At 29.8% G+C, this 13,032-nt stretch overlaps 1 protein-coding gene across 1 annotated transcript in view; it reads left to right on the top strand.

Annotated features, from left to right (window-relative positions):
* Positions 1-9,903, top strand: part of E(bx) (nucleosome-remodeling factor subunit NURF301 E(bx)) — a 13,643-nt gene extending 3,740 nt beyond the window's left edge. Inside the window, 23 exon segments of the mRNA XM_017904079.1 lie at positions 154-436; positions 532-740; positions 816-1,181; positions 1,258-3,275; positions 3,404-3,898; positions 3,984-4,293; positions 4,363-4,498; positions 4,739-5,016; positions 5,099-5,239; positions 5,485-5,586; positions 5,668-5,846; positions 5,954-6,205; positions 6,310-6,526; positions 6,617-6,952; positions 7,060-7,239; positions 7,310-7,540; positions 7,653-7,962; positions 8,054-8,255; positions 8,345-8,607; positions 8,677-8,844; positions 8,925-9,120; positions 9,197-9,281; positions 9,414-9,903. Coding sequence (XP_017759568.1) covers positions 154-436; positions 532-740; positions 816-1,181; positions 1,258-3,275; positions 3,404-3,898; positions 3,984-4,293; positions 4,363-4,498; positions 4,739-5,016; positions 5,099-5,239; positions 5,485-5,586; positions 5,668-5,846; positions 5,954-6,205; positions 6,310-6,526; positions 6,617-6,952; positions 7,060-7,239; positions 7,310-7,540; positions 7,653-7,962; positions 8,054-8,255; positions 8,345-8,607; positions 8,677-8,844; positions 8,925-9,120; positions 9,197-9,281; positions 9,414-9,616 — 7,160 coding nt within the window. The 3' untranslated portion in view covers positions 9,617-9,903.
* Positions 9,904-13,032: the final 3,129 nt, after the last annotated feature.

Genomic DNA, 13,032 nt, shown 5'->3' with positions numbered 1-13,032 from the left:
TTATTTATACATCATTAATAAAAATTTAAAAAAGATATTTTTAATTCATTATGTATTAAAAATTTAAATAGGAATGAAATATTCCTTTTTATATATTATGTTATATAAAAAATATTATGAATAATATATATCATGAATATTGTTATTTTATAGGAAATATGCATTATGATGATCATTGTAGAGTATGTCATCGTCTAGGAGATTTATTATGTTGTGAAACCTGTCCTGCAGTGTTCCACTTAGAATGTGTTGAACCTCCATTGGTTGATGTTCCTACAGAAGACTGGCAGTGTAGCACATGCAAAGCTCACAAAGTTACAGGGGTTGCTGATTGTATACCTGATGTTGAAAAGAATGGCTCACTATGTCGTCAAGAGCATTTAGGATTTGATAGACATGGCAGAAAATATTGGTTTCTTGTAAGAAGGATTTTTGTGTAAGTATGCTATAACAAAGTAAGAATTTTCCATATAATACACTTCATTAGACATTAAAAATGTGAAATTATTTTAATAAAATTGTTTATTGTAGTGAGAGTGAAGATGGTGAAGTTTGGTATTACAGTACAGGTTTACAATTAGAAGAACTATTACTATGTTTAGATCGTAATGAAATGGAAGTTGCACTTTATAGAGAATTATCAGACTACAAAGATGAAATTGTAAGACAAATGGAGCTTACAGAACAAATTACCAATCAATACAAGGGTAATAAAAAGTCATATCTAGAAGTAGAGAATAGTAAGTTTCATTACAATTCTTTATATTTTAAAAAATAGTATGTAATATTTGTATCTAATAATTCTTGTTCTGTAGGTCTCATACAGAAATTACAAAAAGAACGTCAAGAGAAACAAGAAAAAGAAGAAGAAGAAAAAAAAGAAAAACAAAGACAAGAAGCTGAAGAAATGGTTCGCAGAATACACGAGGGTACTGATTCTCTTGAAGAACAGTTAGCAGCTGTTACTGAGCAACAGGAAACAAAATCATCTGAAGAGTCAAATACAAAGGAAAATACTCAAAAAATAGTTACAGAAAATGTGGAAATAGATGGTGTAGATACTAATTTAACAGATAGAGTAAATAAAGATATCAAAGCTGGTACATCAACATCATCATCTGAAGAAATTGATGAAGACATACTAGAAGGAGAAGAGGGTATCTCAAAAATTGGTAAAGATGGTAAGTTACACAGTTGTTAATTTGAACTGAATACAATAATGAATTTAGTAATAAAAAATCATTATTATATTTATAGGAAAGAAACATACTATTGTAACAAGGTCAAAAACAGGATCTTTACAACCTAGAACATTTAATATGGATGATCTAAAGAAGCGTAGTACTGGACAATTATCAAAAGAAGAGTTAGAAAAATTAGATAAAGGATTGAAAGAGGAAGGAGATGGTACCAGATTAACGAGACAGAAAGCTCATCAAATAGCTTCTGGTACACATCTTTTTAAATTAGGAATGGATAACAACTTTAAATCATATGTGAATCAGTACAGTACTAATCCCATTGCTTTAAATAAGGCCCAACGCAATGAAGAACGCGATAAAAAAAGACATCTATCACACAAATTTTCACTTACCCAGGCTTCTGAATTTAAGTGGGTAGGAAGTCTAACAGGAACACGTGCTCTTTTAGTAAGCACACTTCGTCAGACAATTCTTCAACTTGAAAGTAGTATTCAATCATCATTTATGCATACTAATTGGCCTCTTTTACGTAAACCTTGGACAACAGCAGTAGGTGCTTGTGTTAATCCAAGAGATTTTGCACGTGCTCTTATTGTATTACAAGCATGTATTAAATCAGTAGTGTTTGCTAGTGTATGGCATGATCAACTTGGACACGTGAAATTACAAAGAGTAACGGCCCTTGAACGAGAAGAAAAAAAGCGTCAAGATAAAAAAGATAAGAAAGAAAGAGAAGATGAAGAAGAACGTAATCGTTTATTTAACTTCGTTAAATATACATTAGGCTTAAAACATCAAGTCTGGAAACAGAAAGGAGAAGAATATCGAGTACATGGTCAAGGTGGTTGGTTGTGGGTATCTGCTAGCCGCCGCTACAGGTGTTCTGATATGTCAAAGCTAGGTCTTCGAATAGGTCCACAAAAAATTATGGTACAAATTAAAGATCAAGAAGGATTAAAAATACTAGCTTTAGATCCTCCTACATATGATTTTTTGGTAAAGGAATATTGTTCCTCTAAAAAACAAGAAAATAATATGAATGTTAAAATAAAAGAAGAAATTAAAGAGGAAGAATTATCAAAGGATACGTCAATTGATACGTGTATAAAACAAGAATGCAAAGAAGAAGATATAAAAACAGAACCAATTGAAGATAAACAAAATAAGACAGAAATAGATACAAAAATAGAAGAGACTACAATGTCGAAAACGGAGTCAAAACCAATCAAGCAGGAAACAAAAATGCACTTATCATTTTTGGCTGGAATGAAAATCGAGAAGGTTTATACACCTATTAAAGAATTTGAAGAAATTGATATTACTAAGGCTCTAACGACTAGTGGAAGGCTACATTATCCAAAAATTGCTAAGAAGACTAGAATTGATGATTTCTTAGCTCGTAGAACACATTTAAAACTTTTGGAAGAAAGAAGATTACTACAAACTGAGAAATCGAAAGAGCAATCAAATCAATCAACAAATCAAAAAGTAGATGGAGATTCCGAAATTGATATAGAAAATAACGAAGAAAGTGATACTGATGGAGGTGATAATTCTTTACAAAGTATTCTTACTGGAAAGCAGCCTAAGACTATGTCCACATCAGCTAGAGAAATGCTGACTGTGATAGGAAAACGTATTCAACATGTTAAAGCTCAATATACAAACATAATGAGATTTAGCAAAAATAGTAGTTGTTATTCGCGATACTGTAATATGACAGCACCTCCGGGAAAGATAACAACTACAACACAAAGTTTAACGTCTTCTTGTTACTCTCCTATATGTCTTCAAAAAGCAAGATTAAAACTTGATCTTATTGCATTATTGAGAAAAGCTAATGCTTTAAATAATAATCAATCGACATCAAATTTATCAATTGGATCAACGACGATACAATTATCACAAGCAAGTTCAAAGTCAGAAGGAAACGACGAAGCTAAAGATGCAATCAGAAAGGACTTAGAATCTGCTGTAGCATCAGCAACACATTGTACTGAAGAAACACCAGCTACTAATGTAGTAAAAGATGTTTCACCGCCTATTAAAAAGATAAAAATTGAATCTAACACAGTAAGTTACAAAATTATATTAATATATTTTATGTGTTTGTATATTTGAATAATTTTATATAGTTTAGTTTTAACAAAAGGGTAAGATTGTCCATTATTTGTAAGATATGAGAAAGAATTCTTTTGTAGAATGCTGATAATGATGCAAGTACAGAACATAGTGCAGTAACTTCTACAACAAATAATGTAGTTACTACTACGACAGTAACTACAACACATCAGACTATAAAAACAGTTGATGGCGTCGTGCAAAGTATGCAAGAAAGTACAAATTCTCAAAATTCAATTGCGTTTTCATCCGAAGTTAAAACAAGGTAATGTATCTTTAAGGATATTTTATTGGTTTTTATACAAGTTGTTAAAATTATATTTTGTTTTTATATTTTTAACGATATCAACAGTGTAGGACAATCTTCAGCTGAAGGAAAAGTTTATTTGAAAAAAGTTGCAATTTCTCTTGCTGATAGAAAAAAGAAGCGTACTCCCGTTAAATATCCCTTATGTTCTACATTTTCTACAAAAAATAAACATCGTAGTATATTGTTACTTCCACAACATGAATTACGTAAATTGGCTAGACTTGGTGGAAGAATACAAGTTCAAGGTTTTCATCATATAGCTAAGGTATTTCTTTAGTAAAATTTGCATTAATAACAATAAAATATAATATAAATATCAGTTAAATTTAATTTATTTGTTATAAATTTAGGCAAATATGTCAGTATGGCCATACCCTTGCCCTAGACCATTATTTAAAACTTGCTGGTTATACAGAACAGTTGGTATAAAATCATTGACAGCAGCAGCTCTTCAATTAAGAATATTATGGGCTTGTCTCCGTTGGGATGATATGGCTGCAAAACCGTTATCTACAGATGGCAAACATCAAATTACAACTGACACTGAAATTATGTCATTGGAAATTCTTAAACATCGTCACGTTGGTCAGTTTTTAGATAAAACACAGTATTTACGTAGAAAAGTTGTTATACCTTTGGAACTTCCAAAACAAGTTAGAGGTTCGTATTAATAAATACATTGTAAGAAGTAAATAGAATATAATTATAATTATATTTTGTATTTTATAGAGGTCACATCTATAAGAAGTGGTTTAAGGAAAAGAAAACGACCAGAATCACCACAAAGTACTGAACCACAAGTTACAGAAGAATGGGTAGATGAGGATAAATTGGAATTGTGGGAAATTAAACAGTATGGTGATAGGTATGTTTATAAATAAATGTTATTTTATATATTTAAATGTTTAAATCAAATCAAATTCATACAATTAAATTTCTTTTAATTTACTGAAATGTTGGTACTTTTTAACAATTTTTGTAGAATTAGAATATTAATTGTGTTAAATACCTAGTGTTTTTACCTTGTAACATCACTCAAATACTGACCTATCCTTATTTAACACCATTTGATACTAACCCTCCGCTTGGTGTGTGTCCTATCCAGGTTAGAGAAGGCTAATGCCCAGATTATTACTAGGAGTCGATCGGGACAACCACAATCCACAGTAGGTTCTAACCGAAATGCAGGCTCAAATTCTGGTATGAGCGATCAACTAGTTAGTGGTAAAGCAACACCTGAAGAAATTAAAGAAAAGATGGAGCAACAGTTACGTATGCAACGAGCTGCTCATCAACAAAAAAGAGCACTGGAAACCCTAAAAAGTCCAGCTAATTCTGGTTCACCTACACAAGTTGTAAAAGTTACAACTAACTCCACTCATGGTAAGACTTAAATTTGTATTGAATTATATAATATATTGTCTAACTAATTATATAGGATAACAATATCAATCTTTTACCACAGATGGCACAGTTAAATTAGTTTCCAAAGTTGCAATACCAGCAAATCCAAACAGTGGAACAAAATCACAGTTAACTTCCCTTTTGACGACACCTGCACAGAATAAACCTTTTATTAGTACAAAACGTATTTATATGACGAAATGTAGGTATCAAGCTATATGAATATTAACCCTTTGCACTCCTTTTGTCGAATGTGACTCGACATCAGTTTTTATCACAGGAACTCATATTGAGTTACACTCGATATTTTTTGATTTTTTGTTTCCTGAACAAGAAAACGGAAAATAAGTAAGAAAAATAATTCGGTGTGCAAAGGGTTAAGTTAACTATACATATGATATAAATATTTGATATTTATATATATGCATAATATTTTCTTTAAAATAGCATCCCTTGGAACAACAAAAGTTGTTTCTGGGCCTGCGAGCATATTACCGAAGACACAAGCTGGAAATCAACAATCTCTGATTAAAGTTTCTAGTCAAGCAGGTATATTCATAATATTAATTATATTCTATGAAAGCAACAACAATTTATAATAATTTATTTTAATTAAATGTATATTTATAGCACCTGTACAGCAGATTCAGCAAAAAGTGCAGATTATAAGAGGTCCAGATGGAAAACTTCAAGTCCGAGGTTTGATGCCTGGTCAACAGTTAGTTCAAATGCCCGATGGGAAACTTCACGTGTTAAATAATAGTCAAACAATTACTACCCTTACACAAAGTGGTGGAACAAGTACACAGGTAAAATTATTGGTAGAGTATATATATTTTTTTAAATAGTATATTACAATAAAATATCACAATCAAAAATAATTAATTATTAATGTATAATATTCTCTTTTTTGAAGGCAAAAACAGCTACTGCAACAGCTGCAGTTAAAGCAGGTACAACAGCTAATTGTACTACTAAGACCAGTCCATCTAAAACAGCAACAAATGCAACACAACAAATACAAGTTGCTCAGCAATCACAAACTCAGTCTCAGCAAGCAATTCAACGTTCATCAACAAATACTGTAACTATTGCCACTACATCAGTACAACCAACAAAGAATGCTATTGTAGTAGCCAATACAGGACAAATTGTACAAGGTGCACAAGTATGTGTAAATAGTTGTTTCTATAAAATACTAATTACATAATAAATAATTACATTTATTTTAATGAAATGTACATAATAATGTTATATTAATTAATGACATAGGTCATATCTTCTGGTGGACAAGTCATTAGTGGAAATCAAATTGTGGTCACTAATGCTAATTTAGCACAGCAGCTTGCATCAGGCAAAGCTCAATTAACGACAATCGGTGGTCATCAAGTAGTTATTCGTAGTACTCCAACAGGCAATCAAATAGTTCATTTAAATTCAACAAATAGTGGTATTATTGTAAAAAATACTGTAACACAGAATAAACAAGGTATGTAAGAATCGTATAAAAAACAATTACTTCAATTATAAAATCGAAAATAAAATTGTCTAAATAAAATAAATATTTAAAATGTTTTAGTTCCTGTATTACAATCTACTCAATCAACAACTACTACAACAGGAGCACAATCAACTGATACAACAAATAATATTGGTAGTAATACATCGACGAATGTGACATCGACTACTACTACAGCTACAACAAATCAAACCTCTAATGCTCCAGCACCTGGAAGTGTAGAAGCATCTTTATTAGCTGGTCAGCCACCTGGAACTGTTATTAAATGCGTTACTGCTCAAGTTATACAAACTACACAAGGTCCTCGTATAGTTTTACAAGGGTTACAAGGTGCAGATTTTACTCCACAACAACTTGTAATGGTACAACAGCAGGTTAAACAACAGCTGCTTAAAGGTTCGATATTGCATATGTCATATATATATGTAACACTATTTTTGTGCGTGTGTGTGCACGCGCGCGCGTGCATATACATATGTGTACGTATGTGTATATATTTATAGCTCAAGCCACAACAGGAAAACAAGGAGTTTTGGGACCTACCAAAATTTATTTAGCTGTTCAACCCGCACCTAGTAGTCAACAATCAATTCAAAGTTCTACTACAGCAAATACTCCTGCTTCACCAGCAACAAAACCACAAACTGCACAACAACCAGTTGTTTCACCACCAGCAGCAACTGGTTTGTATTTTTGTATCATATTGGTTGAATTAAATTTTAGATATTACTACTATTATTTTAATTTGAACAGAACCTCAAACGGGAACTGAAAGCATTCCAGAGCTTCCATCTACAGCAACATCAAGTTCTCCTGAAAAACCGAAAGTAGTTGTTCAACAAGTTGCACAACCTAGTGTCACTACAGAAGAGGAATCACAAAAAACAAATGTAGCTAATGGTCAGCAACCTTTGCAATCTTTAAAAGAAGGAAACGATTCCTCGGCTAACAAATTTATTTTAACGCCTGATTACATACAACAAAGTTAGTTGTTAATTAATATTATCTTTACTGCTTAATATCTATGGGATTAGAAATATTTGAATATTCTTACTTTTATTTCATATATTCTAATGAGTAATATAAAAATCTTCAGCCATCAAGAATGCATTGAAACAAGAAAACCTTAATCCCGAAATAGAAGAAAAGCTGTTGCAACTACAACGGTATCAAGAGAAACAGATGAAAGGTGGTGTTGAAAATTCAGCAACCAATAATCAAACTCATACTACGCCTACAATTACAACTCCACGTGTCCCATCCCGTAAAAGACCGGCACCTTCTAACATTCCAACAACAACATCATCTACAAATGTACAATCAACAGCAAACAATAAAGATACAGATTGGGCAGAAACACCTAGAAAGAAACTCGCATTAAAGCAAGAAAATCGTGAAATTCCGAAGTAAGTTTCATATTTTTAAATAGGTTTCAGACAATGAAGACAGTTCTCAATATATTTTAAATTTTGTTTAATAATGTTATTTGTTTTTTAGAGTACAAAAAGTTGAACCGACAGAAAATGAATCAACACCACAAAAACGAACAGCAAAGCTAAAAGACAGTCAAGAACAACGGAGAAAGCAACAGGTACATTCTCGAATGCAAGTTCTGTTATTTAGACATAAAGAATTACTTAAAAAGGATATTTTAAAGAAGAGAGCACTGTTGGAAAAAGAATTACAAATAGACATACAGGTATATCGCATTATTATTTTTAACATACGTTATATAAATTATATACATTTTTATAAATATTTTCCTATTATTTCTTGTTAAAATTATAGAAGGATTTATCCGCCGAATTAGCCTCTAGAACAAAAGCAGAAAGACACAAACAAGATGAAGTAAAAGTGGGTAGTGCAAAGCGTAAAGCAAACGCTCAAGTGGCTCAACAAGTTAGTCCGCCTAATAGAGGTGGAAGGCCAAAAAAATATAAAGCTCAAGGAAGTAATACTACACCACCAGGTGCTTCAACTGCAGCTACTACGAATAGAATCAAAAAAGAGAAGTTATATTGTTTATGTAGAACACCATATGATGCAACAAAGTAAGTATTTAAAAATGCCTTTCTTTCAGAATATTTATTTAATGATTATAAATTATTTTCTCAAATTAGATTTTACGTGGGGTGCGATCTTTGTAACAATTGGTTTCACGGAGATTGCGTTGGAATTACAGAAAAAATGTGTAAAACTCTTTCAGAGTTCGTTTGTACAGAATGTAGACATGCGAGAGATACACAAGAATTATATTGTCTATGCAAACAGCCTTATGACGAATCTCAGTACGTAATAATGTTAATTTAATTGCTAGTTATATTGATTTATCTTTTTATCAATATTTATAAATATTTTATTTTTACAGATTTTATATTTGCTGCGATAAATGTCAAGACTGGTTTCATGGTCGATGCGTGGGTATTCTACAATCAGAAGCAGACAATATCGATGAATATGTTTGTCCGAATTGTCAACGAAATTCGTCTGTTAATTTCGCTAATATGAAAAATCTTAATGCAAAAGATCTTGATCTCCTAAAGAAATTAATTAAGCAAATACAGGTAAAATAGTTACAAATATTGACAAAAATTTAGCATTATAAATTTAATTATTAACATAAAAAATTTAAATATTTAGGCACATAAAAGTGCTTGGCCGTTTATGGAACCAGTAGATCCAAATGAAGCACCAGACTACTATAAAGTTATAAAGGAGCCAATGGGTAAGTGTTAAATAAGATACTTAGCATAATAATATTGCTTAATTTATGCTTAATTTGAAACTCATTATTTGGATTCAAAAATGATAAAAATTTCCTTTAGCTTAATATTACTTCTAGTAATTGTGTTTTCAGATCTGCAAACGATAGAATTGAGGATAAATGATAGATCCTATAAGAAGCTAAGTGAATTTATTGGCGACATGACAAAAATATTTGACAATTGTCGTTATTATAACCCAAAAGAATCACCTTTCTTTAAATGTGCAGAATCCTTAGAAACTTATTTTGTTCATAAGATTAAGAGTTTGAGAGAAAAGTTCTCTGAAGGAAAGTAAGCTATTGAACAGTAGAAAAGAAAAAACGAAAAAACTGTAACTATAAACGTGTGGAAGTGCTAAGCATCGACGGTTTAATTTGTGTAACGACAGAAATAATCTGTGCCAGTAGAAGAGACATTCGAAGTAGCCATAAGTATATAGGAATAGGACGTATAAGTTCACTATTTATTAGGATTGTGTGAACATTTTGATTTGCCTTTACAGAAGCGAACTTTATTTGAATCGTGTCGTACAGTGAATTTTGAACCAGAACTTGTAACATTTTGGCCTTAAAACATATACAGTGACGCTAACAGATATTTAACTAAGAAATAATGTGAAAGCAACTTTCTTTATTAGTTCAAAAGCATTATTTATTATAAGGCGATAAATTATATTTAAATTTGCAATAACACTATATATTATTAGTAATAACCGTTTCTACTGTTTAGTTCTATATGACAATAAACTTTTAGATTCTTAAATATGTAATACTTGTACACACTTTTTTTTAACAAAATGAAACCAAAAATATTTGATGTAAAGATATTAGAAAAATATTAATTGAAATGCATAGAACCAGAAAATTTAATAAGTATAATACAAAATTAAATAATATATATTCCATAAAATGTGCAATATATGTTTGTTTATTATATTTTGTCTATGAAAAAAAAAAAATTAAAAAATAAGTTTTTGTAGAAGATAATAATAAGTTATGGTTCAGAATTCATACGTTCCTCACAAGTATCATTATTTATGTACATCTATCAAATATGTGTAATTATGCATGTTACAAAAATAATTATAAATATATCAAATCAGTGCCACTGAGCGTTTAGAATGATGAATTTTTAGTAATCCAATGCAATGTATTTTGCAAAATCATAAAAAGTGAAAAAGAAAAAATGAAAAATCATTCAAAAATTCACTACCATTGAAGAGGAAAATGGTCCAATCGCTATCGTGTTTCATTTAATAAGAAGTGAAACAAATTTTCTCTCAATGTAGACATAAGAATTATTTAGCAAGCGCATAATAAATTGTACAAATTTGTTTATTGTGCTCACAAGCAATTATTATTATGTTGTTTTATCACATAAATTTTCTATAAAATTGTTTATAAGTAACATATACGATGTTAGTTCATAAGAAGCAAGCGGATATATCTGCTTTGTATATATCCAAGTAGAATTGTCTATAAAAATAGACTATAGATTCTTGGTTGTCATATGATGAAAATATAAAGAAAAGAAGTCATTTAAACGCAAGAAACTAAATTTGATGAAAATATTGTTTATATTTTAGCTATTAACTACCATATGTGAAAATTATTAAACTATACTACATTGTATATGTACGTTCAGTTTCTGTATTCTTACAGGATATGAAAAGGCAATATTATTTCATGAACATCTAACGAATACATATATATAAATAAATATATATATACATATGTGTGTATATAAATATATATATATACACATGCATACATACATATTCATATGGAAGAAAGCAACAAAACGGCACTTCTAATGTTTCACTAGTAAAATACAAGAGTGAAAGTACGTAGTAAATATCTGACTCTTAAATATCGGAGAATTTGAAAATTTTTATGAAATTAAACTGTTCGCAGATTTATTTTATGAAGGTTTAAAAAATATTTCTATAGGAAATCTGTTCTCTGACATTAAGAACTGTGGTTTCGTGTATGTACATTAATATGTATGTTTCACGAGTTCAAGATGCGTCTTGACGATCGTCAATCATTTGTTTAAGTGAAAAAAAGCAGATCGCTCAAAGCAGGTTGTACATTTTTGCCAGGATGATGCTTGTACAGTATTTTTAATTGAAAGTTCACAAAACCTGGCATTGATCTGTTTTTTACCTTCAACTTTCGATTATAGTTATACAATACATATAGTTCGTTACTTTGCTCAGATTTATACACCGCATTAGCTTTATCCTAAGTTCGTTCCAACTGGTCATATCATATGCATCTCGTTAATTTATTGAGGCCCTATTTTATTTCTATTGTAATGTACTTCAGAAACGTCTTTTTAAAATATCAGTATATCTATAATTATTAGAATATTATAAATTTCTATTTTTTCCGCTTAATTCTTTGTTGTATCTTATTACCTGCTAGTGTTTTTCAAAATTTGATATTTCTAGATTCGTTTGATACATGTATTGCAAAGAGTTAAGCAAATATTTTAAAAAGAATTTTATTTTGATAAATATGCCTCAGTGGATTTACTCTTTGAAATTTAATGTATCATTAAAATTTTTCCATGCTACCTCAGGATATTATTCATCTCATAAAAACTTCTAAATAAACATTAATAATAAGTATTAATAAGTATTCACAATATATATTAATGCAAACAGAATATTAATTGGAAGAAATGCCCTGTATTAACTTTATTTATTTTTTGAGGCAGATGGAAAATACAAATTATATCTCAAAGAGTGAATCCTTTAATATTTATTACGAATGCACGTGAACTTATAAAATCGTTGAATACTCTTGAAACTTTTAATGCATTAAGTAAACTTAGCCAGAATATAATCATTCTGTCGAGTATTCTTTTCTATAGGAGCGATACTGGAGTAAAAGATTTTTCTGTAAAAAATTGTAGAAATACTTTAAGCATATATTAGGTATTAGTCATGTAAGTTTTTGGCATGCTACTGACGTGTAAAAACTGGGTGAAGAAATTGCAGCCATGTACATTTTGCGCTGCTCTATTTCACTTTGCCCGCTTATTAATCATGTAACGAGGTGTTAATTTCTATTAAGAAAAAAGCAACAAAGTGTGATTACATAACTATATTCATCTAAATCTAATATGAATAGTTTATAATAAATATATTTGTACTAATTTTAATCATAAACTTTGTTGTTTTTATTGCACTATAAATATAAGTTAGAGGAAAGCATAGTATGTTAATTTACCTTTTTTAATTTGTAATTGCTTAAAAAATAATAAACTGCTGTATAACAGTGGCTTCATGAAACTTTAAAAAAGCACATTAATACCGTTTAGTAATTCATTTTTTACTTTATTTGCAAGAAACATATTTTGTATAAAATAATAATATTATAAATAATTTCAGACTGCATTAATACTAATACATAATTACTTTTATTGCCATTTATATAGGTATAAACTTAAGTAGTATTTAAAGTTCAAGTAATACTATATAGGATGTACATTAATAGCTATTTACATTCTTCTGTCATGATTTAAAACAAAAGTAAAAATATGTCATTTATATGAATACATTGAACATTTTTTCATCATTTTTAAAGCTTTCTCTAAAGTTTTTATTTAATATGAGTTAGGAACACGTGTATATATATATAGTAGAATTTCATAAATTCTTTATATTAGTGACAATATTTAATAAATACAGAAATTTCTTGTAAT

This window comes from Eufriesea mexicana, unplaced genomic scaffold (assembly GCF_001483705.2).
Source record: "Eufriesea mexicana isolate 0111107269 unplaced genomic scaffold, ASM148370v2 scaffold2646, whole genome shotgun sequence".
NCBI classification, from domain to species: domain Eukaryota; kingdom Metazoa; phylum Arthropoda; class Insecta; order Hymenoptera; family Apidae; genus Eufriesea; species Eufriesea mexicana.
Note: the sequence above shows the minus strand (reverse complement) of the source record. Positions and strands in the feature narration are given on the sequence as shown.